General features: G+C 41.8%; 1 protein-coding gene and 1 long non-coding RNA gene across 7 annotated transcripts in view; one reads left to right on the plus strand and one right to left on the minus strand.

The window, feature by feature from the left end:
- Positions 1 to 2793: 2793 nt before the first annotated feature.
- Positions 2794 to 26040, minus strand: part of LOC148511785 (uncharacterized) — a 116475-nt gene continuing 93228 nt past the window's right edge. For 3 of the 4 annotated variants that reach the window (XR_015880221.1, XR_015880222.1, XR_015880224.1), the window contains exons 3-4: positions 6910 to 7065; positions 2794 to 3404 (exon numbers count right to left, since the gene is read on the minus strand). This is a non-coding gene — a long non-coding RNA (uncharacterized LOC148511785). Of the gene's footprint in view, positions 3405 to 6909; positions 7066 to 13362; positions 13450 to 26040 lie in introns of those variants that run through there. The other variant, XR_015880223.1, reaches the window with a different exon arrangement.
- Positions 13587 to 19350, plus strand: FOXJ1 (forkhead box J1). 3 transcript variants are annotated; one of them, XM_088482523.1, is made up of 3 exons: positions 13587 to 13767; positions 15984 to 16527; positions 18213 to 19350. In XM_088482523.1, exons 2-3 carry the CDS (start codon positions 16015 to 16017, stop codon positions 19020 to 19022), a joined length of 1323 nt encoding a protein of 440 aa, XP_088338649.1. In that variant the 5' UTR covers positions 13587 to 13767; positions 15984 to 16014; the 3' UTR covers positions 19023 to 19350. The 3 variants fall into 3 exon arrangements, with proteins under 3 accessions (XP_088338649.1, XP_088338647.1, XP_088338648.1); XM_088482521.1 differs by having other exon boundaries at positions 13587 to 13730; XM_088482522.1 differs by lacking the exon at positions 13587 to 13767 and adding an exon at positions 14092 to 14179.

Here is a 26040-nt window from a genome sequence, read left to right on the forward strand (position 1 = left end):
TCTACTCCTTTCACTGGCTGCCTGTCAGATGGCGAATTGTTTGCAAGATCGGCTTACTAACTTACAAAGCCCTACATGACCATGGCCCAAGGTACCTAAAGCAGCTTCTGATTCCTTACAGTCCCTCTCGATTACTGCGATCCTTTGACGAAGGACTATTAACAGTACCTAGAATCACCCAGAATTTGTCTGGGGGTCGAGCTTCAGTTTTGGGGCTCCAACCTTATGGAACTCACTTCCCCGCACAGTTTGAGAGGCCTCCACTCTAGAATCCTTCAAAAATAGACTCAAGACTCACCTCTTCACCCAAGCATTTCACTAAATGTCCCTTGTTTAAGTTTATTTTGTATTTTGTACTGTAAAGGCAAATGTAAAGCACTTTGAGTCCTTTAGGAGAAAAGCGCTATATAAATAAAATTATTATTATTACAGTACATTGATTCCAGTATACATTATATGTCACAAGAATTCATGGATATCAGGAGGATCTCCAATAAAGATTACAGCTGAATTGTATGTAACCCCCTGGACCAAGTGCTCACCTACCCAGATATGTTGGGTCCTGGGAGTATATAAATAAATAAATAAATATGGCCGCAGGAGATTCTTCCCTCGGCTGATGAAAACTGGACATCCCAACATATTCGGGTTTGGTATGTTTTGTCAACAGTCATAATGTCGGCATTCATTATCTAGACACCACAATGTCGACATGAAAAATCTATTGTCGTGCTGGTCAGGCAAGGGTTAACTTACAGCTTTGCTGTGCCCATCTCTGTAGATCTATGTCTGCGTCAGACTCCCAATTGCACAGTGGACCTGGTAGTCTAGATATGGGTTTTCAGTTCCATCAATATAAAAATAAAATGGATAAATATTTTGGCCCGTATTCAATTAGGGAGTGAAAAGTTCGTGCTTGACTTTTCGCTCCTCCATCGCTGATTTTCCAGCATTAAAGTATCGGGTGCGTGCCCGCTTTATCCCCGTATTCAATTAGGAAGCAACGAAAACGGGAGCCAGCGGAAAGGTAAGTATCGCTAAAAATTCTGGAATTTTCGGATTTTGTTCCTAGGACCCCCCTAAAAATGTTCAGACATGAGGGTTCACTGTGGGTACCCCTGTTTAGCCCTGCAGAATGTGTTCTGCATTTTTAAATAGCCGCAGCAGGTGTTTTTTCCCGACATTTTAAGTGGTACTTGAAAATGGGTACTAGCATATTTTTAAGTCCCTAAACTTTATTTTAAAAAATTCTGGAAAAATGCACCTGCCGCTAATAGCCTATTGTAGAAAACACCTGCCACATACTTGTAGAACACCCCCGAACCTATTTGCCTATTTTTAAACACTGTTCCCCAATTTTTTATTTTATTACCCCAAATTTCAAATAATTTTTTTGGGGTGTCCCTATTTTTATTTTTACTTTTTTTTTTACACAGTTCGTTTTTAGGGGCATTTCCCGGGAGTGCAGGCAATTTTTTTTTAAGCCTGCACCCCTAAACCCCAATTCTGCACTTTTTTTCGCCAGCTAAAGGCTGGTGAAAACTTATCCCCGTTTTTTTTCAAAGACTTTTCGAACCGGCGAAAAGTCTTTGAAATTGCATACGGGGATAATTAAAACATGAGAAAATGACGTAATGATTTTGAGTTTTCGCAGCCTAATTGAATACCCCTCTTTGTATTGAAACATTAAATTAATTATTAAGATAATGTATTTTGTAAATGATTTTCATCTGTTATAATAGAAGAGGTGTGATAATAGGCTTCCATGTGGAAAGTGTTTTTATTTGCAGCAATGCCGTTTATTGCCCGTTAATAAGACATCAGCCCCTAAATTGTTTAACAGTGCTCCTCACAGTAAGTGCAGGAAGAGGACTTGATGTTTAGGTCTGCCTGTATTACATGATCACCAAGCAGTTACAGTTAATTATTGTTTGAACGTTCTCTATTTCAGAAATTTCTGTATATGTGTCTGGATAACACCCCACTATATACTATAGCTAAGCCCATGCATATTATATACTGTAGCTCAGTGGTTCTCAACCTCAACTCTCATGTTTTCCCAACAGGTCATGTTCTGAGGATTTCTGTCTATGGAAGCAGGTGGCATGAGAGTTGCCCGGGGCATCCTTAGGTAAGCTCTGGCCAGAGCTCTACTTCTTATAGCTGATGGCCCCACCCCAGGGAGTGGTGTCATGATGTCACGGGTTTAGGGGGTGGCCCAACACAGGGCGCACTGCCACCCTGCTACAGCGCTATGTAGAGAATACTTATTCAAAGGGGGGGGGGAGGACCGCCAGCCGATTTTCAAAAGCCTATTGGCCATTCCAGGTGAGTAGGCAAGTATGAAATGAAAATGAAGTACGGATGAAGTAAAGCTTAGTGCAGTGACTAGGGGGTCTATTTACTAAGCCTTGGATGGAGATAAGCCAACCAGCTCCTAACTGTCATTTTTCAAACAAAGCCTGTGACATGGCAGTTAGGAGCTGATTGGCTGGTACCTTATCTCTGGTCACTTTATCTTAGTCCAAGGCTTAGTAAATAGACCCCTAGCTCACCATATCTGATTTTTCAGAGTTAACTAAAATATTTTCCGAGCTATTCCCAGCAAAATCAAACTGATCACTGTGAAAGGATTGCTCAGCTTTGCCAGTTAACCTTAGCCATAGTGCACCATTCACTGCAAAAAAAATCTGTAGTCAATCTCAATACCTCTGATCTATTCCCAACCATCAACACAATATGTGTCCCTAATTAATGGCATGAGCTGACAATCCAGTCTTTCATACAGGTTAATATACTTTATTGACAAAAGAATCATGAATGGAGCAGGAAGTACAGCAGGGGCTACAGCAGGCCACGTGTGGAGCATGTCAGTCGCACACAATTAGTGTCCAGCATGTAAGAGAGTATATTTTCTGCACACAATGATCCTGACCCATACAGTTTACTTACTAGAAAGTAAATACTTTAACAAGGAAAGCTGTGTGAGTGCATTGTATTTGCATGTAAGTCAATTGCAGTTGATGAAAACCGTACTGTGTGGGATACATACATAACGTAATGTCTATGATCATGCAGTTGATAGTTAATACGTTGACAGCATGTTTTACGATCATGTTTAATGTTATAATGCTGGCACCATTACAACTTTTAAATAACATGATTCTATCGCTAATCTCCTGTCAATATCGTGCTGTCGACATACTGACTAATCGATGACAGCATGGCCACTGACATAGTAACTACTTCTCTACTGTGTGTAGCAGAACATTTCGAAAAAGGACCTTTGCATTTTAGTTACAGTTTTCAGACCAGCGTGCATCACTCAAGCATTAGTCCTCACTGGCCAGTCATATCATGTCATGCACTGTTCCTTTCCTGGAAATCCAAGCTACGTAACAGGGCTGGGGAGAAGGAAGCAAAGCTTGTTTATTAACATAATAGTGATAATTGTCCTCTTATGCTAGTTAGTTCATACAACATCTATGGACTACATATCAGTGTGTAGTACAGTCTGTGTATCTGTTTGAGATCCATTCTCTAATAATAAATACTGTTGCTAAGGTGCTCGCAACTGTTGAACACAGCATTTAAATGACTTCAGAGCAATGAGAAAGCTAGTGAAGTGGCACATATAACCCACTGACATTATGGTTAGTTGCAAGCTATACCTGGGAGGTGAGATGATAGGAACAGGGGGCAAGGGCCAGCCATTGAGAGGGCATGCCTAGAACTAAGCTACCTATGAGCCCACTGATGTCCACATCCTACCACCCTATCATTGCCACATACATCAGTGACATGCAGCACGTTCCCCACAGCTCTGCTGTGCACTACTGCAATGAGCACACATACAGTCAGGTGCATAAATATTGGGACATATGAAAATTCTGTCAATTTTGGCCTCTATTCACCACCACAATGGCTTTGAAATGAAACAAACAAGATGTGCTTTAACTGCAGACTTTCAGATTTAATTTGAGGGTAATTACATCCAAATCAGGTGAACGGTGTAGGAATTACAACGGTTTCTATATGTGCCTCCCACTTTTTAAGGGGCCAAAAGTAATGGGACTATCAACTCAAAAGCTATTTCATGGACAGGTGTGGGCTATTCCCTCGTTATTTAATTATCAATTAAGCAGGTAACAGGTCTGGAGTTGATTCTAGGTGTGACATTTGCATTTGGAATCAGTTGCTGTCGACTCTCAATATGAGATCCAAAGAGCTGTCACTATCAGTGAAGCAAGCCATCATTAGGCTGAAAAATCAAAACAAACCCATCAGAGAGATAGCAAAAACATTAGGTGTGGCCAATTCAACTGTTTGGAACATTCTTAAAAAGAAAGAATGCACCGGAGAGCTCAGCAACACCAAAAAACCCGGAAGACCACGGAAAACAACTGTGGTGGATGACAGAAAAATTATTTCCCTGGTGAAGAAAAACCCCTTAACAACAGTTGGCCAAATCAAGAACACTCTCCAGGAGGTAGGTGTATATGTGTCAAAATCAACAATCAAGAGAAGACTTCACAAGAGTGAATATAGAGGGTTCACCACAAGATGTAAACCATTGGTGAGCCTCAAAAACAAGGAAGACCAGATTAGAGTTTGCCAAACAACATCTAAAAAAGCCATTACAGATCTGGAACAACATCCGATGGACAGATGAGACAAAGATCAACTTGTAACAGAGTGATGGGAAGAGAAGAGTATGGAGAAGGAAAGGAACTGCTCATGATCCAAAACATACTACCTCATCAGTGAAGCATGGTGGTGGTAGTGTCGCGGCTTGGGCATGTATGGCTGCCAATGGAACTGGTTCCCTTGTATTTATTGATGATGTGACTGCTGACAAAAGCAGCAGAATGAATTCTGAAGTGTTTCGGGCAATATTATATGCTCATATTCAGTCAAATGCTTCAAAACTCATTGGACGGTGCTTCACAGTGCAGATGGACAATGACCCGAAGCATACTGAAAAAGCAACCAAAGAGTTTTTTAAGGCTAAAAAGTGGAATGTTATGCAATGGCCAAGTCAATCCCCTGACCTGAATCCGATTGAGCATGCATTTCACTTGATGAAGACAAAACTGAAGGGAAAATGCCCCAAGTACAAGCAGGCACTAAAGACATTTGCAGTAGAGGCCTGGCAGAGCATCACCAGGAATGAAACCCAGCGTCTGGTGATGTCTATGCGTTCCAGACTTTAGGCTGTAATTGCCTGCAAAGGATTTGCAACAAAGTATTAAAAAGTGAAAGTTAGATTTAGGATTGTTTAGTTTGTCCCATTACTTTTGGCCCCTTAAAAAGTTGGAGGCACATATAGAAACCGTTGTAATTCCTACACCGTTCACCTGATTTGGATGTAATTACCCTCAAATTAAATCTGAAAGTCTGTAGTTAAAGCACATCTTGTTTGTTTCATTTCAAAGCCATTGTGGTGGTGAATAGAGGCCAAAATATGAAAATTCTGTCAATGTCCCAATATTTATGCACCTGACTGCACCTCACAACTGCACGGCAATAGGGACAATTCAGTCCTGACCATAACAGCGAGTCCTCAAATAGGAACTGTCCTGCTAAAATCATATTGGTTTGCACTCGGGTGGTATGTGCAATCTAAACAGACCAGTACTGGTAAGTGTGAGCAATGCTAGATGGCTATTTTCCCTCTCCCTGTATATGCCCGGGGTTTTTCTTTTGTAATTTTTTAAACCTTTGAAAAATAATCAACTACACTATGTAGACAAAAGTGATTGGAATAGATCAACAAGATGTTAGTGATGTCAGTACTTTGTATGTCCACCACGTGCAGTGATTGCTGCAGACACCCTTCTTGGCAAACTGTCCACAAGTTCCTGGACAACAGCAGACGGTATGTTTTGCCATTCCACCTTAAGTACCCATCGCTCCAATTCATCCCAGAGGTTCTCAGTGGGGTTAAGATCTGGACTCTGAGCTTGCCAGTCCATCCGGGTTACAGAATTTTCTGTATACCAGGCCAGCGTCGCCGTGGACATATGACAGGTGGCATTGTCGTCCTGATAACAACATTTGTTATTTATGTAGAACTGCAAGTGCATCATGGGTCTCCCTACAAAGTTTTCTTGTCGAAACCACCACATTAGTGGTCATTTGGAGCTGGTGTGCAGTGATATGCATGGTATGCATTTTGCTTGCACGGGGGTGTCCAATCACTTTCGTCTACATAGTGTAACACTATCTCAATCTAAACAACATATCTTGAGCCCATGTCTCTGCTATGCCCCGCCCCCACTCCAGTTATCTCATCTCCTTCACATAAACATCATGCACTGTCCCTTGTCACCGTTGCCCCGCCTCCTCCTGTTGCTGACTGATGATTGGCTGAGATGCATACCTGTGACGTCAAATCAGCGCTTCTTCCCTCCAGTCAGCTGCTATAGGTCCTGGCATGAGAGTAATGCAAGCCGGGGGAGAGGGCATCCTATGTAAGTGGCTGTGGAGAGCCGTGCTGCAGCACTCACATACATTGTTAAATCGCAGCAACATGTGCCCGTGCAATACAGGTTATCACTGGCATGCACATGCACTTAAATGTAATGACAAATTATGGCACAAATATAAATATATCTATCTAGCTATATATATATATATATATATACACACTGTATATATATATATATATATATATATATATATATGTGTGTGTGTGTGTGTGTGTGTACCGCTTCTCTCTCACAAAGCCAAATCTACTTTAGATTTGTTATAGCCACCAAGTCAACTAACACTCTACGCCCCTTTCCCATCGCTAACTTGCTTCTCAGTCCATCCCGCCATCCTCCCCTTCTCGACTCACTGCTCATTACTTTTCCACCTACTTCAATGGCAAACTTCGCAAAAAATAAAAGTATGAAAACCACCAACCTGTACACCAGCTGCCAGTATATTGAAAACCTATAGTAAAAGTAATCAGGAAAGAGTCAAAAAAATACGGCACATGGGACTGGCTGAGTGATCCTGACGTTTTAGCCTGGCTTTGACATCTGCCTGGAATCCAACTGTGTCTGTGATGAGGTCGAACTGTGAATTTAATAGACAAGGTAAACTGAGTTTTCTGCAATACATGTGAAAACTGATAATGGGACAGAAAATTGATCACAGACAAAATGCTATTGTTTTCCTAGAGTCGGGCATACATTCTGCAATTATCGGCACAATCTGCAGATTATCAGCGGATCGGGACGATAATTGCACAGTGTATGACCACCGCCAGTCAGCAATGATCGGACTGTCAAACATGTGAAATATTCCAACATGCTCTACTGAGCTGATAATTGTCTGCAGCATCTGGCAGTATATGAGCTGCTGCGACCGACCACCCGACCCTTCCCCTGTTCCTTCACAGGGGAGAAATGGGGAAATGTTTCCTCCCCAGGGGAGGAGAGCAGATATTGTGGTGGTCATACAATATGACCTATCTCACTGTGTATGTCCACGATATCTGCTGGGTTTCAGGCTACCATATAAACTGTCTGTCTGATAGACAATTTATCTGACAGTGTATGCCCAGCATTACAATTGTTGAAAATGTTTCACATACCAGGTTGCAGTTCACTCACACTTCAGTAATGTTCTGTGCTCTCTGCATGGTTTTGCTCACATTGATACATAGAATGAACAAAAACTTGTATGAATGGGACAAAATACACAGTGCACACATGGATGCAGATAATTCAGTATGGATTTTAATATAGGATTTTTAAAATGTATTTATTGCATGGATATTTATTTATACCGCTTTTCCACCAAAGTCCTATGTCTGATCCGGGATTTGGAAAATGGTCCAGAACCAGAATAGACCCCTTTTCAACTGTTTAACGCAGATAGGCGCCATTCACACTGCACACAGGTGTAGTGCCGGCGCTGACATCATCTGCTTGCGTTGGAATGCGTCTCTCCCCGTGCTGTAAACAGGACCCGGGTCGGACGACCCAGGTTACCCGTTTCCACCACTATTCACCCAGGTACTTCCCGTGTAAAAACTTGCCAGGTACCAGAGAAGGATCCCCAGGTGACTGGACCTTGGTTGAGCTGTTTCCACTAACAAATATCCCAAGTTGTTGCGCGTTCATGTGCAATACCCTGGGAATTTCAAGTCAGTGGAAAAGTGGTATTATTTACTCAATCATAAACTATATTTAGCAGCTATTGAAGACACAATGAATCATTAGTTCAGCCAACAGTATCATATTGGGAAAAATGCAAATCACTGTTTGCTCCTCCAGTGCTAGCATCAACCCCCAATTTTCTACTTAATCAATTCTGATGGTACCAGTAAAAGGCATTACCAGGGGCTGCAAGCTAGTGTACAGCGTAAGCCCAAGTAATAGTGGCTAGTGAAGAATACAGACCCTAATTCAGATGACTAGTGCGAAATGTAAACTCCTGTCTTTGTGTCTAGGTTAAAATGTACTGTAGTTCCCACTAATGGTGACTAGTGAAGAATATAGACCCCAGTCCTGTTGACTAGGATAGAACATAGATCCCAGTAATCAGAACCATAACTAGGAGTGTGTGAGTAATGCTGCAGTATAGAGGACTGGGGCCAGGGGCAGCACAGTCCCTCTCCTTGGAACCTTCAGTTGGCTTTCATGGTGCCCAGAATGGTACCCTGTAGCCTGTTGATCCATCCAGAGAATCCCTAGGACACTATGGGCATTTACCTTGCAGCTTGTATACTGTAGCTGCAGTCCGGGCACTATTCTTCTTGCTGGTCCCATTGCCTCCGTCCTTTCGCCATTACATATTGATGTCATGTGTTTTGGGGATGGGGCTGGCACAGGCACAGGGCATATTTGAGTCCTGCTACATTCCTATCAGTAATAGTGGCTAGTGTAGAATGCAGACCCCAGTCCTGGTGGCTAGTGAACAAAGCACATTCCAGTCCAGACCCAATCACTTTCCTGTACCCCATTTTCTGGTGGGAGGAGATGTGGGGGGATATCAGCTAAATGTTGTACAGGTGCATGTGACTGAGTTTAGTATAAAAGATAGAAAATAATAAGATAAACAATGTCTAGATAGACAATAAATGTTAGGGAGGCGATAGGTTGACAGGGACAAAAGGTCAACATAGAAAGGGTTGACATGCATGAAGGGCGACAGGGTTAACAGGTTGACACAAACATTGTCGACAAAATAAAATGAATCCACATTTTTATTTTCCTAACCTAAATCTTCACTCTAACCATCCAGTTGGTGCCTTACCATGACCCTCCCTCCTAGTGCCTAACCCTAGCCGTCGAGGTAAGTTCATAACCCTAACCGTCACTGCTAGTGCATAACCCTCCAATAAGTGCCTAACATATCGACCTTCAGGTGTGTGGACCTTTTCTCCCTGTAGCTAGGGATCCTAGCGCTCCTGGCAAGGTAATGGACCGGTGCCCCCATAATTTCAGGTAGTGCCCCCAGTAGTAGTCCGCTCTATGCAGTGCCCCCAGTAGTAGTCTACCCTATGCAGTGCCCCCAGTGGTAGTCCCCCCTATGCAGTGCACCCAGTAGTAGTCCACCCTATGCAGTGCCCCTGCATCCCAGCATGCCTTACCAGTTTTGCTATTTGACCATACTAAAACTGTTGCAAGGCATGCTGGGATGTGTAGTTCAACAACAGCTGGAGGGACGCTTATTGCCCAACCCTGATCTAGACATTGTTAACCTTTTTAATGTCAATCTATTGACTGGAACCCCATCTGACTGCCTCACACATAAACACCTCCTCAGAGGTTAGGCATATATCTTATATGGAGATCAATTTTCAAATTCCAGGTGCACTTTTTACATGAAATTACATTTTAGTAGCATTTCTACCAATGCAATAAAAACATTGAAATCCTCAAGCAAATTAAGAACATAAGATGGAACCAACAGAGCTTTATAATAGGAGAAAAAGTGTGCATGTAAATTGAATGAAGTAGGGTCCTACAGTGGCAGTAGGTTTGACGTTGAACCCACAATCTCAGAAACCTAGGCACAGAGTACAATTCCAAACCCATAATATACATGTGCAAATACTTATACCAGAGGCTGATAAACGGCATGCCTTCGGCATCCCGGCGGTAGGGATGCCGACGCTTACATTACCGGCACCGGAATATCGATGCCGGTCAGAATCCCGGCGGCAGCATCCCGACCGCCAGGATACCGAAGGTAAGTAGCGGGTTGGGGGGAGGGTTATGGTTAGTTTTAGGGGTTAGGCACTAGGGGGAAGGTTAAGGTTAGGCACTAACAGGGGTGGCTTAGGTTTAGGGTGCGGGGAGGGGGAGGTTAGGTTCAGGCACTTGGGAGGGGGTTAAGGTTAGGCACCTAAGACGGAGGGTTAGAGAGAGGGGGAGAGTTAGTATACCAGCCAAAAAGTGTCGGTATGCTAACACTGTCGGGATCCCGGCGTCGGGATTCTGACTGTCAGTATTTCATACCGATTCCTGATAAACAGAGGGATTTGTGTATAATAATGTAAAATGGAATGCACTCGAGGGTCCATTTTTTTTTTTAAATAGTCCCCGTTATCTTTTATTCCTCTTAAAGTTACCATTTGCGGAGATTATTTTGTCTGTTTCTGTGAATATCTCAGTTTTCACCAATTTTTTCTACTTATGTTGAGCAATAATCCATTTCTCAGTGTAAGGCTTGACTGATTGCGGTTTACGTATGTAAATAAATAAAGCAAATTTAGAGAAAGTGGAACCAATTTTGGGGTACAAGCACCCTTATGCAATTTACATGTGTTGTTTTTCACATGGTAAACAGAGAAAACAGCATAAAAGAAATAGCTCCAATACAAAATAATGAGTTGCTAAACATTGTACATGCATTCAATAAACGCTTTACAGATGTGATTGTTATCTATATACAGTAGTGCACATATTCCGCAGCGCTTTACAGAGAATATTTGTCCATTTACATCAGTCCCTGCCCCAGTGGAGCTTACACTCTATGGTCCCCATTTAGTAACAAGTTTTATCACCAAAACGAGTGATAAATTTCACTGTGTATTATAAATGGTGCTCCAGCCAATCAGCTCCCAACTGTCATTTTTCTAACAGTTGACAGCTGGGAGCTGATTGGCTGGAGCACCATTCATTATACACAGTGAAATTTATCACTCGTTTTGGTGATAAAACTCGTTAGTAAATGAGGCCCTAAATTCCCTACCACATGCACACACTAGGGTTAATTTTTGTCAGCAGCTAATTAACCTACCAGTATATTTTTGGATTGTGGATGGAAACCAGAGTACATTGAGGAAACCCACGCAAGCGCCGGGAGAATATGCAAACTCCACACAGTTATGACCCTGGTGGGAATCGATCCCTAGACCTCAGTGCAGTGAAACAGTAATGCTAACCATTACACCAACCGTACTGCCAAAACAACAAATCAAACCTGACCTGTACACTTACATGAAAATACTCAGTTATCAGTACACCTGCTTTACCTCTAATAGAGAACAATGCAAGTAAGGAAGATGAAGAAAATCATCCCCAGGGGGTAAGAAGGACTGTGACACATATAAAAGGGCTTTTAGGGATGGAAATGCCCTGGAGTTAGTGATCCAGTACTGAGAGAGGGAACATACAGCAGATTCAGCGGGAGATAACACATAGATCTACCATTATACACAAGCTGATGATCACAATGCCCTTGCTGGGGGCTACATGGTGTGGTCTTTTCAAGTGAACGTTTAGTGTAAAATATGCCAAGTGTGAGCCAAGATGCTCACTAAAAGCACCCATATTTTGCTTGTTTTGTATTAATTTGAATGACATTAGAAACTGTCATTTTTTTGTTTGTTTTTGCTAGTAATTTAGTGTGCAGCAATGGTCTTATTAGCTTATTAAAAAGTCAGGAACACACTTCTGTATTCATAGTCACACAACTGCTGTTAAGCCATTTTTCCTGGCTATCGTTGACCACTGTTCAGTTATGTCAGTGGCACTGAAAGGGTAAACTGCCTGAAATCTCTTATTATGCAAATAAGTGGCAAGGCTTTGGCATACTGCCAATCACTACCGCCCTCCACCTCCCCTAGTATTTTGGGGGATCTTTTCAGATCCCAGATTTTGCCTATGGGAAAAAACCCCAATGAATGGGTCCTTTGCTATGCCACGGGAGAGATGGGACAGGGCTGTCATCAAGAGAAGAAGAGGGGCGGGCACTACGCCTGCCAGGCAGAATAGAGGCCAATGACTGCATTAGCAGAAATTGTTTTACTGGGGCACAATCTCTGCCCCCACTTTGCTCTGCCTCCACGCATGCATATCAATAACTTCCATTCCTGCTGTTTTTGTATTACATACACTTCAGAATATATTGGAAGGACACTAGGAATATAACACAGCTCGATTTGAAAACTAAAGTTCTATCTATCTATAGTATTATTAATGAGAACTACAACAAACCATCCAGAAGTTTCTCCATAACTCTCTTGGTACAGATAAAATGCCTTTGGTGACTGACTGATTGAACGTATGTACAATAATAGTGCTCTATACTTCTAGCATATAACATAATGGGCCTGACTCAGTGTTGTACATGAATGCTGTTGCTCCTGCCTATGTGTATGCAGCTGCGATACAAAGATATGCAAATGTCACAGCCGCCGAGAGATGTACTGAGACGCTGACTTGCAGCACTGCAAATCCAAATATCTGCGTAAAATGTCGCAGCATCTGCACACAAAGACGAGGCATCGGTCACACAGATCATTCGATTGTTGCAGTCCTGAGTTTAAGATCCTGCAGAATGGCCAGAGCCATATTCCATGCGTACAGGCTCGCAGTCGCAGGGTAACACACACCCCTAAAACAGTCGCAACCCGCCTGAGTTCTTTGCCACCACTCCGTTACCTCCCCAAACGCTCGATGACTGTCAAGCACACTGCAAATAAATAATCGCTGTGAAGGACTACGGTAATGCACACTGCGGCTCAGGCGCATGCGGACGATAATCGCTCCAATGCGAAAACATCGGTTTTAGTGTACAACTCTGAATCAGGCCCAATATACAAAAAAAAAAAATACATCAGCAATATAGTGAGAGCTCAATTCTAAAGTAACTGGGAATAATGTGCACTTTATGAATTTGTCTGCTGTATGCATGTGTGAACGATGTTTCCTATATAGAGATAGATAGATAGATAGATAGATAGATAGATAGATAGATAGATAGATAGATAGATAGATAGATAGATAGATAGATAGATACACGGATGCCCCAGTAAGTGCCCCCTAAACAGGGAACCGTCTATTCACACGCACTTTATAAGTAAATATTGGAACAGCTCAGCGGGAGGATGGGGGTGTAAAAATGCAAATGCACCTGGCACCTCTTCCCCGTCTTGCCTTCCTGTGCCCCCGTCTATTTTACACACAGCCTTATGCACTAGAAGCGGCATTACTGCAGCACCGAGCCTGGTGAGGAGGAGGGGCCGGATGACTGGGATCTCATCTCTATAGCGACTCACCAGCCAGTCTGTGCGCTGAAAGCTGTTTACCAGGGCGGAGTGTCGTCATGGTACCCAGAGAAGCCTTTCAGACCCGCTGGTACTTAATGCGCGGTGGCAGAGGCAGGGGGTAGATAAGAAAAGAGCTGGCAGGGCAATAACTCATCTGAAGCTCACTACAACCTCTGCTGCTGCTTCTAGAAGCCTCCTGTCCATTCTGCTGCGTCCTGATCCTGTCAGTCAGGTAGGAATACACTGCAATCTGCCTAGTGCACCCTCTGGTAACTTTTCATCTTGTTACATAACTTAATACACTCACATAATACAAATATGGTGTGGGTCTTACAGATCAGAACTTTATCTGGTACCTACCAGCTGGCATGGTCTTCACAGATAATGGAATGTGTAGAGCACCCAGGGCTTGGCATGGGCTGAGGGGCTGTGTGTAGGCAAACGTGAAGTGAATTTAAATCAGTGTCTTCCTCAATAGCTCTGTTCCTTTCCTGCTCTTGAAATCAGGAAAAAAAAAGCTGGAGGCTTTCAGCACCAAAGTACTAAACCAACCAACTTGGCATAATCAGCTGGTCTCTACCCAATACACAGTTGTCCCAAATCAGCCTTCTTGTCTTGTAATTTATGTTGCTCTCCCAAGGTCAGTTTACACAGCCTGCAGCACTGGCACACTTGTGTTTGGTAAGAACCCAGAATTATATAACTCACATCCTTTTTATATTTCATTTTCATGTTATTTCGTTTTTGAAGGTATTTTGTTTGTAGATCTGTTACCGGCTGCTCTCCTTACCACAACTCAATCCAATTCAAATGCATCTAAATTAATCAACATCAATTTTGTGTTTCTGGGGCTAAATCACACATTTAGATTTTTTCTTTTTAAGTGTTAGTAAATTTGTGATTTAGCCCCAGAACACAACATCAATGTTGATCGGTTTGAAATCAATTAAAATCGACCTTTAGTAAAGATATCCCTATGTAACATTTATTGGAATGAGCTGTATTATTTGCATTCAGGCTATTGTAACTCTATAATAGAATATATAGAAAAATGGTTACAGTATCAAAATATTTATAGCATTCCATCATTGATTAGTAGTTTTAAAGCAGCTGTATTTTCCCCAGTGCTTCATAACAACTTATGCAGTGCTGTTTATTTTCTGACTTATGTGGTTTAAATGGTGTTGACTATTCAACCTGTTTTTATGATGGTGTAAATCACTTAGAAATTCAGTTTTTGTAATTGCAGTATGGAAAGAAACAATTCATTGGAATGCGGCAGTTTTGCCCTAGCCTACAAATCCAACCCACACTCAAGTTCATGTCACCATTACACTGGGAAGATATAGTGGAGTTTGATAGAAGGGTATTATTGTCTTATATATGTACATTATATATGTACAGTAGGACCATGTTCACTGTCCCATATCTAACTTTTTTTTCAGGTGTTGTATAGGGACTATTGTTAGTCTTTTTGGTAAATCAAGCTTCCTGGATATGCAATCCTCTTATTTCTATTTCTTGGCTTCTGCAAGTAAAATTATGTAATTATTAACACCATCACTGCCTCTTTTATTCTACATTATAATCCCTATAGTGTATGTTACATAACTTATACATTTTTAGTTAGAAAGTTTTAGAGGTGGGGTGATCTTATCAACTTGTCCCATTGCAGAAACCTCCTCCTCTTGTTGATTCCGTCAAAGGGCCTGATTCAGCAAGGAATGCAGTTGCTAATATGCACGCAGACAATTAATTCGTACTGCGCATGCGTAGGCATCGCAGTGTGCGTACTAGAAATTGCGATGGGAACTGCATCTGCAGAGGCTACGCAGACCCAGAGCAGAGTGATTGACAGGAAGTGGCGTTTGTGGGTGGTGACGGAGGAGTGGTTGGGCGAAAGCAGGCGTGCCAGTGCGTCTCAACACTGTTGAAGGGGTGTGCATAAATTAGCCACTGCGCTTCCAGACGCAGCCTGAGATGCACTGAAGTTAGCAATTCCTGAGTGAGGTCTGACCTGCCTTAACTGTACATATGGGTCCAATGTTACTCGATATTACCGATTAATTCTCTATATTGCCCAAGTATATACGGATATGTGTAAGGGGAAGTGGGCGTCCTTATGTTAGGCTGTGATCGCAATGCGATTGCAAACATTTACATTTCACCGCTGATATTAGCAACTGCATAGCGTGCATATTAGCAGAATAGCGATCCTTGCTGAATCAGGCCCAAAGTCCCAATATAGAGTTCTCCTGAACTCTATATTGTTAAGCCAAAAGAACAGTGGTTTAAAAGTGCCCCAATTACCAGTCCAATGCCATTTAAGCAGATTTATAAACAGTTAAGCAAAGCTCTAAAAGTATGTTTAGTCCATCATACAGCCACATCCATAATAGCCACTGCCTTTTACCAACAAACACGAATTCATATTTCCTGGCTCCAATGTGTTTATATTTCTCTAACATATGTTATTGTGTTTTAGGACGAGTCCACGGACCCCTGAGACTTCCTGAATGTTTGACCTGCAGACTGCAGTCCCCTCAGACATGGCAGATAACTGGCTGGCCTACCAGATAGAAGGAGAAATGGGGCACGATCCCCTTTCCAATTCGGTAAACCTGGATGACAGTCTGACCAGTCTTCAGTGGCTGCAAGAATTCTCTATTATGAATGCCAATGTGGGTAGGACCCCTTCATCATCTGGAGACCCTCATGGGTACCGTCATCTCCAGGGTTCTGCTGCCCCCTGCTCCCCACTGGCTGCTGACCCTGCCTGCTTAGGAATGCCACACACCCCAGGAAAACCCACATCCTCTTCTACCTCAAGTACAGCCCACCTGGGAATTCAACCCATGGAGGAGATTGACTACAAGACCAACCCGCATGTTAAGCCACCGTATTCATATGCCACCCTCATATGCATGGCAATGCAGGCAAGCAAGAAGACCAAGATCACACTTTCTGCCATCTATAAGTGGATCACCGACAATTTTTGCTATTTCCGTCATGCAGACCCCACTTGGCAGGTAAATAATAGAGGATGGGACTTGGTGTTCAGGGCATAGTCACCAGAAAAAAATTACAAATGCTAGAAGGGAAAATACTATATGAGATATGTTAGAGATGAAATGATCCCCAAACACTGAGATAATAGTGTACATGAATGGCGCTCATAACTAGATGAGCCTTTATCTTCCCATACATAAATCTGCTTCCACTTTATCTTAATTCTGGCCTCTCCCCATAAAACTGTCGCCACTGCTGCCTTTGTACTTCTGAGGCAATAAGGCATGCAGTTGACAGCTCTCTGCCTCTCGCATTGTCCCCTGTGTATAATTAGTCTTTGGTTCTGTGACTCCTGGGTTACTATTTTGTACATTCTGCATCCCACAGCATCACTAATGTTACATTAACCCCTCCAAGGCTTCAGAGATATAGCTGTGGAACTCTTTTCTTCATCAGTTTCATAAAGATAAATGTCCTGGAATTTTTGAAAAAAATGCAACACAATGGTTAATATACAAATATAATAGTGGGAGGTCACTGCAGGTTCTTATGCAAGGTCAGTAACTACACTGTCATATATCAGTCTACTATTAGTCTGGGGATGTCAGATCTCTTCCCGCCCACTGTTTTGTAAAATCTGTGTGGCCCTGACACCCCATTGTCCCTTAGTAATGGATGGCCTTTGGGAGGGACCAGACAAGACTGGTTTATAGCGGATATCTTGTCCAGTCAGATGGGAGGAGGAGATTACCGGAAAGTGGGTAACTGGAAGCCCTCCCATCTCATTTAAACATATTAACCTCTCCTTGCAATGTTAACTCAACATCTATCTATCTATCTATCTATCTATTCGTCTATCTATTTTCGGGTGTTAGCATGGGAGCTGGCATCCCTGACAATAAACTTTCCTGGAGGTAGAGAATTAAAACTACTCCCACAGCTAGTCTGAGAGTTTACTGGTTTAATTAAACGTTGGTGGGGGGGGGGGGGGAGGGACATACACAGGTGGTGAGGATGGAAACTGCTGAGGCAAGAATGATAAATATGTTTAACTGGCCAAGCAATAAGCATCCAGAGTACAAGAAGGGAGGGAGATGAATAGAAAAAGAGAGGTGGGGGGCTGCGTAGTTTGTTCTCCCCCTTGTTAAGTTTCATTAAACAGTAAATAGCGGATCAGGAAGATCCGGGATCCCTGTGGCTGGGGTAAAGGGGAGTGGGGGAATAAATTTAACTATTTCTATGCCTGTTTGATTTATAACTTGACTTAAAAAAAATACTGCTGACCCACCCCACTGGCAGCTAAAGGTTAAACAATGGTTGTACTCGTCACAATATATTTGTGGGCACATCTTCATTTCTACAATGCACACACCATTTTTTACACTCATTCCCGTAAGCTGGAGTTCTATGGAAAGGTCACTTGCCTTTTCTTCTCCGAACAGAGGAGGGGGAGGTGATGTTTTGTAATTTTATTAGCTTATAGAGCCCCTACGTACAAACACAATCCACCTCCTTCTGCCGTCACATTTTTCTTCCTAATAAAGTATTAGATTTTTACCTTTTTCTTGAAATTCTATATATTTTAGGAAGCTAGAATAGTTATGATTAAGTGTAAATTATTAAATTACTGACTTTAATAATTGACTAACATTGCTATTTAAAAATAATAATTGCTGAATGGTGTCTGTTCCCCTTTTTCCTGCAGAATTCCATAAGACACAATCTGTCGCTGAATAAGTGCTTTATTAAAGTTCCTCGGGAGAAAGATGAACCAGGAAAAGGAGGATTTTGGAAGATTGACCCACAGTATGCTGATCGCCTCATGAATGGTGCCATTAAGAAGCGCCGATTGCCACCTGTCCAGATCCATCCAGCTTTTGCTGGTGCACAGTCCACAGCTTCGTCTGACAGTAATATGGGTTCCGTTTGGCCATGTAGTGTGAGCGCAAAGTCCTACCAACTACTGAAGGAATTTGAGGAGGCCACAAGTGAACAAAACTGGAATTCCGCTGGCGAACATGTCTGGAATGTCTCAGATAGCAAAGGTCACAAGCGCAAACAGCCATTGCCTAAACGGATGTTCAAGGCTCCCCGTTTGTCTAGTTCCCCTATGCTAGCACAAGATGAACAGACAGAATTGGGACCCCTGAAAGGGGATTTTGACTGGGAAGTCATATTTGATTCAAATCTCAATGAAGCAAACTTCTCTTCCTTTGAGGACCTGGAGGTTACGCCTCCATTAAGCCCAGTAACCCAGTCTGTTGATCTCACAGTCCATGGTAAGCACATTGACTGCCCGCAGCAGTGGTATCCTATGGGACAGGACCAATCAACACCTCAAAACAGTTTAGATTTTGACGAGACATTCCTGGCTACTTCATTCCTCCAGCATCCATGGGATGAGGGAAGAAATGATTTCCTATCAAATTCTACCAACCTAGACCAGTTGTTTGATCTCAATGAGGAGTTCCCTCCAGGACTCAACGACTGGACCTCCATGGGCTCTTATTTATAATAAAAGTGCCATCTTGTACATTTAGAGACTAAATATATATAAATATCAAGAAGATTGTACGAATACTCCTAACTGGACTTTAACTCATTGAAGGAGCAGAGAGTTCAGACGTTTACATGTCTTTTAAAGGGAGCCTCCAGTATAGAATACCTTTTTTATTACACCCAGAGAGAAATTGTCTAATTGACAGCATGAACTCTGGACACATAAATGACAATTTTCTCCTTGCCCTTAATCAAAGTACAGTACTTAGTAAAGAGATTTAAAAAAAAACAAAAATAAACTTTTGTACTTATTTTTCTACAGATTAAAGCAAAAAAGGAACTACTTTTGAAAACTGTATTTGTTCTATCCTGACTAAATATGTGGTCTTTTTATGGCGAGCCGACGTAAGATATATGTGATATCATATACAGTGATATATAAGCAATACAATAACACAATGTGCAATGTGTGCTCCCCATCTGACCTCATCTAGTATATTCTTGGCCACTATGAGCATTGTGTGCCCTTGGCAGAATTTAGGGCTGTTCCTACTTTCAATACTGATATGTGATTTGTTCTTTTTTTTTAATATATAAATCTATATTTTTAATTTTCAGAGAGGGGATGTGTTTGAAAAAAAATCAAGAGAATTCTAAATTTTATTCTGGCAGCATGACCAGTGATTGACGAGCTCTATTATTTTATTGTATGAGCTGTATAACCGCAGAATCTGATTTGGTGGCAGAACAAACCATATATGATGTATATAGCGAGTGTAATAAGTGGGTGCTGCTAGCATTTTTAAAGAACTATACAATAATACTTTTGGGAATACATATTAAGCCTTTGCTGCCAGAGTCCTCAGTGTATGCATGCTTCTTTAGTGTTAAGAGTTAAGTAGGTATATCCGGCCATTGGATTGTGATACATGGGTGGGAGACAAGTGTGTACGTGTGTGTGCGTGTGAATAGAATCGGTGTCAGTGAACAATAAGGAGTTTATGACTGTTCACCGCCTGTTTCAATGGCTTAAACATTGTTATGCAATTCGGAAACTGGTGGGAATCAGAGCTGGATGCTGGGAAGATTGGAATACATAAAAGCACACTTGTATGGACTTTGAAGGTGTATTGAGTTTGCTCCTGTGCAAATAAATAAATGTATTTTTCTCTCAAACAGAAACAGAAGGAATGTTTGTGTCTTTATTGCACTATATGTTTTTTTTTAGTACTTTACACCCATTCATTTACAGTTGGACACTTTTGCGACCTGAATTTGCTTAGAAGAAAGACCAGCAAGAAAGTTTTCTTATGCACATTTGCTCAGTAACGGACACATCTCATGGTACATCCGACACAGTCACAGTAACATGTATGACAGGCATACTAATGTGTTTACTTAAGCCCCAGTATAGGGGGGAAGCAGTCAGGAAGCCAACGGTCGAAATGCTGATCGATGACTTTCCTACTGTCTAATCCCGGCAGGGGTCTACTGATAGGCGTCGAAAGCCCGACGCCTATCATTATCCCTACACCGGGAGCCCGACGCTATATTTTATGATGTGTTTACTTAAGCCCCACTATAGGGATAGTATACAGTTATGACAGGCATACTAATGTGTTTACTTAAGCCCCACTATAGGGATAGTATACATATTTATGAAAAGATTTGAATTGACAGTGTTAATAGTAAATGCTGAAATCTCATTATCCTTATTAAACACAATACTGTATAATGTATTAAAGTGTCATATACACAGGAGAGAATAGTGTGCAGACAATGGCCCTCATTCAGAGGCGGTCGCAAGAAGCGACCACCTGTTCTGAATGAGGGCGGCTGCTTGTATTTTTTAGTGCGGCCTCCTGGTCGCTATCTAAGCTGTGGGTTACCACCCACAGCTTTAGTGACCGACCAGGTTGATGGTCGCGATGGTCAAGACTATCACAACCATCTGGGCTTGCGACGAGACCCTAAGGTTGGGTCTCGGCAACCGCAAGCCCCATGGAGCTTCCTGCTCTGATCGAGTAGGAAGCTCCCCACTGACATCACTACTGATGTCAGTGCGGCCGCCCACAAAACCGTCAGGAACGCCTCCGTTTGTGTAGCCACCTACAAAACGGGGCGAGCTGTCGATCAACATCGACAGCCGCCCCCTTTGTAGTGAGCTCCGGAGTGAGAGAATTTCTCTCTCGCTCCGGGGCTTGCGCAGTGCAGCCGCTGCGCGTGTGCAGGGCCTAAACATCGACCCGCTTGCGAGCGCTCATCGCCTGCGACCGGGTCTGAATGAGACCCAATGTTATTACTAAATGTGAAATTCGCAATATCAATTTAAAATATAAATACAAATAGAAAATGTAAATACAATAAGAACATCTGTTGTTTTCGCCTTTCAAAAACAAACAGGATTTTTTTTTCCTGCAGTTGTTCAAATGTAAATGTTCATTAAATAATAGGAATAAATGGCTGAGACCTTATATAATATAGCAGCTGGAGAAGACAATACGCAAAAATCCAACCAAAAATGGATAGTGGGGCTGATCCTCCTTATCCTTAATTGTGAACCATTAAGCTGGGTACACACCTATACAATTGTTAGTCCGATCACCTGATATCTGGGTGCAGGAGCGTTAGCCATTAAATGACATAAAGCGCTCCTGTATCTGTTGGATGGGGAAGTCACATCTTATGTGCTGTTTAATATTTTGAATACTGACCTCCCGATACCCATAGAGGAACGTACGTTACAGGGGGTCAAGCTGAGTACACACTACTCAGCTGATCGGGAGCGTTTAATCCAATCAGCCGAGTGATCACCCAGCTTTACACCTTCTTTCCAGTACCTGCAAGATATCAGACAATGTATCTGCAACAGATACATGTCTGATTGTGTTGCAGGTTACCTGAACACGTCCTTACCGTACTTGGACTACACTTGGCTGCACATGCTTGCCCCCATTCTGCTTCACCACAAGGAAGGTCAACAATTCGCCAAAAATATAGATCAGTACCACAAGTAGTAAAGCCAGTCGTGGGCTCCACAGTAATAGTTTATGTATAAGTAAGTGAGTGGATGCCGATAATACAAAATTTTAGACTATCCAATAATGACTTTCCCTTATGCGGCCGCACCACATTGGGATACGGAGAAGTAAAAATAATACAAAAGTCCAGTAGTGTAGTATTGTAAATAAGTCCAACACCCAGTGTTTCAAATATGTGGAATGTGATTCACAACCACCTCTTCTTAGTATGAGGTAAATGATGTATACTTTGGGGGGATCGCGACCCTTTTTTAGTATAGCACTTACATGTTTAAAATGTAGTGAAGGCGTATCAAGCGATAGCTTACACTACTGTACAAAGCTCATTCTCCTCATCCTCCATATCACAGTTCCAAGACAGACCAATCCACCATATCATTATTTAAGGAAAGTGCTTACATAGTGTTAATCTGTTAAAAGTACATTTTAATGAACATCTAACGATACTGGATCAGAACCTCTATACACTCCTGCCTATACCTTCTAATATCCTGCCTATACCTCCTAAGGATGACGCTAATTTGCGTACGCAGTCATACAGTAAATATAGACTTAAGACCTGGAATCTGTGGTTCCAAAGCACAAATATTATTCAGGTAAAAGTACAGTCAGTTACACGCTATTGATCCAGACACAATTCAGCGCAAAGGAATTATACAGACCCAAGTACAGTATACATACGCAGCGCTTCCGGACCAGATGTTAGGCATCAGCAAGAAACCCCTTGTCTATCAGCATTCAGCACGAATACTAAAGACCCAGTGTTGGAGCACACATATTTATACCCCCCAGAAATAGACAACACAATGGAGAAGTTTGTTGCTGATGCTATTGGTTCCCAAGGGGGATACATCTGTTACAGAGCATTTAACAGGCTGATTCAAATAGACACAACCCAGCCTCCAACAACTGAGGGTCCCTAGATTCCCGCCACATGCAACATCCTAACAGTTATTCAGATCATATACATTTTGTTGCTTGAAGTCTCTGCGGTCCATAAGTTGAGAATGCATGATGCGATCTCCCCACCGATAATACCGGAATACTGTTGAAAGAGTACACATCAGTACAAAACCAAACACGGCTTACTTATCATGTATAAAACCTTAGTTACCAAACAATCTTTATTTCATAGCATTTATACTTAATGAACAAACTTAAATCTTATACCTTAAAGCTTATGGAACCTTGTATGTGAAAATGTAATGTGTGAGTAAACGGGGTTTGATATAAAGACGCTAGTTAACTGGGGACAGATGCGTGCGCATTTAGCTACTAAACAGCGTTTTCATATAGGATCTTATGCATTCGCTAATATGCGACTAGTTAACAGCGCAATTGTGCGTATTAATGTGTATATGAGAAACGGTGAAAGATGCAATCACATGATGCTATTAGTAATATTGCCATATGTACTTAAATGTGAGTTTATCTAAAATGGCGCTTGGGCGGCCATTCGCAAAATGGCATCTTGCGATCTCATTTCCAAGATAGTGTCTTGCGGCCAGTCGCAAGATGGCGTTGCCGCGATTCAATTTTAAACTGATCTTGTCTCAGCCAATTATCCAGCTTCGACACATCACACATACAGAAAATATTACAGCAGAATATATAAACAGGGTGGCCTTTTACCAGAGGTTTAAGATTAAATCAAAGCTCCAATAGGTTTCTGTGCTCCCAGGTAAAATCAGAGCCATAAATGGAGATACCTTTTTTTGGTGGTCCAGACTGCATCAAACTCCCCTCTCCAACGCATTTCGACCTGTGGTAGGTTTTCATGTGTGATGTTAATTCCACATATTTCAAACAATAGATTTGGACTTATTAACAAAACTATACTATTGGACTTTTGTTAATATTTTTGCTTCCCCATATCCTAATGTGGTGAGGACACCATTGGACTTTTGTTTTATGTTTGCTTACTCATATCCTAATGTGGTGAGGACATAAGAGAAGGTGATTATTGGACATATATTCTCTCAAGGACACAGTGGAAACGAGAAAAACAGGCTAAAATTAAGTATTATTTGCATCCATTTATTTACTTTCTGTGGCGCCAAGACTTGCTTTCCTATTTGTGGTACTAATCTATGTTGTTTTGGGGTTGGGTGATACCCCAAGGTTAGTTTTGGTCTGGCAGCCATAAGGCGCACTAAGGTGGCATAAGTAATTGTTTTAGTAATAAGCAAAAATATATATAGAGATGTAAGTGTGAGTAGTATGGAAATGCGTATCTAAACCTAAAACAATGGTGACCTCTACATAAGGTACTTTGAAATCAAGTTGCATCATCTTGAATTAACCGTTTTTTCATAATGAGGAATTCTATCCAGTAACCAAAAAAAAAGATTTAATTTTGTTTTCATTGATAGTATATTACAGAAAGTAAGATATCATATATGTGATATAATCAAGTGGGAACATGACAAAGCTCTAGCCCAGTATTTCACAATTATATCAAGTGCATTTTTCAGAATGTAATAGCAGAATACAAAACCTGACCTATCTCTCCATCATTAATTAGCCATGTCTGTAATCATTTAAAATTATATACAAACAGAATTCACAGAGTTAGTGAAAAATGGCATTAATAGCATCCCGCTAAAATATAAACACTTTAATAGTAAATTCCCTAACACTTAATCTCATTACCATCACTGCACCAAAAATGAAAAGAGACAATCTTAAAAATTCTGAGTGGCTAATGTTACAATCAGATGAGTAAATCAGGGGTACATATTTTGTTATACTTCAAATAAAATATTATTAACAATATTTATCATTAAGTGTCATAAGTTTTCAGTAGTCTTGAGAAATCTAACATAGAATATAACAAGTTTGGTAGAATATATAAGTTTTCGCTTTACGTGTTGGTAACTTACGTGTTGGCCGCTCACACAAAAGAACAAGCCTATAATGGCCATATATACTTTTTATATCAGTTTTGGTCACATAAATTAAAAGACTATATTGTTGCACCATTCCAGGAGCAAATGAATACACTCGATGGTGGCATATCTCTCTTTCAGGGCAAGTGTTACCGCCAGATCTAAGTTTACTGGTTTGTAACATGTCTGAGGGTTAAATGAGGTGGTGTTAAATGGGGGCAGAGGGGGAGTTCACAGAGACGGTTGCCAGAGAAATGTGGGAAATCACGTTAGAACGGAGGTTTAAATCCTACCACAGAGGACAGGGAATAAGTATAGTAGTCTGCGTGACCTCAGAAGACAAGGGTTGGGGGTCAGCGAGGCAAAGGGAACCGCATGTGACTTTGATATTCACATGGAAAGGTCATGACAGTAGGAAAGATGCAGGTTTTTATCGTAAACAAAAAAAAAAAAAAAAAAGAAACAATTAAGCTAATTTAAAAAAATCTATTTAAAGGCTTAATGACTTTTGTATAATATGTAGACATTTGTATTTCATGTGCATGATTTTATTTTCAGATCCTTAAAATTAGGTTGTGATTTCTGGGGTTGGGGTGACTTTTTCTATAAAGATACATTAACAGTTTAACATTTGGGGGTAAATGTAATAAGTTGTGGAGTTCTGACATCAGTGAGTCACTTGCGAGACTACCCGATGCTTTAAAGTAGTAGTCATATAACAGGAAAAACAAGGTTGAGTTTGCCTGTTAAATAACTGATATTGTACTTTAAACATCGGGCAGTCTCGCACGGTACTTGCCGAAGTCTCAAAGCTGCAGCCTATTACATTCACTCCTTGCAACTCAGGGCCTGATACAGACCCGCTCGAGAGCGCTGAGCGCTCGCAAGCGGGTCGATGGTGCCCTAATGCGCATGCGCACGACGGAGAGAGCTCCGTCGTGCGCATGCGCGAGACCCGCATAGCGACAGCAAAGCTGTCCCTATGGGTCTCGCACCAAAAGGGGGCGTGCTGTCGATGGTGAGTGACAGCACGCCCCCTTTGGTGGGCGTGCCGTGGGGGTTGCTGCCCAGACGGAGGCGTTCCCATGGGAACGCCTTCCATCTG

This window comes from Taudactylus pleione, unplaced genomic scaffold (genome assembly GCF_031769625.1).
Source record: "Taudactylus pleione unplaced genomic scaffold, aTauple2 ptg000290l, whole genome shotgun sequence".
Lineage (NCBI taxonomy): Eukaryota > Metazoa > Chordata > Amphibia > Anura > Myobatrachidae > Taudactylus > Taudactylus pleione.

What these genes read in the sequence shown, in the direction of transcription:
- FOXJ1 (XM_088482523.1), top strand. Translation starts at nt 16,015, where the DNA reads ATGTTTGACCTGCAGACTGCAGTCCCCTCAGACATGGCAGATAACTGG. An exon ending in ATGCAGACCCCACTTGGCAG is followed by an intron (nt 16,528 to 18,212) that starts GTAAATAATAGA and finishes TTTTTCCTGCAG; the next exon opens with AATTCCATAAGACACAATCT.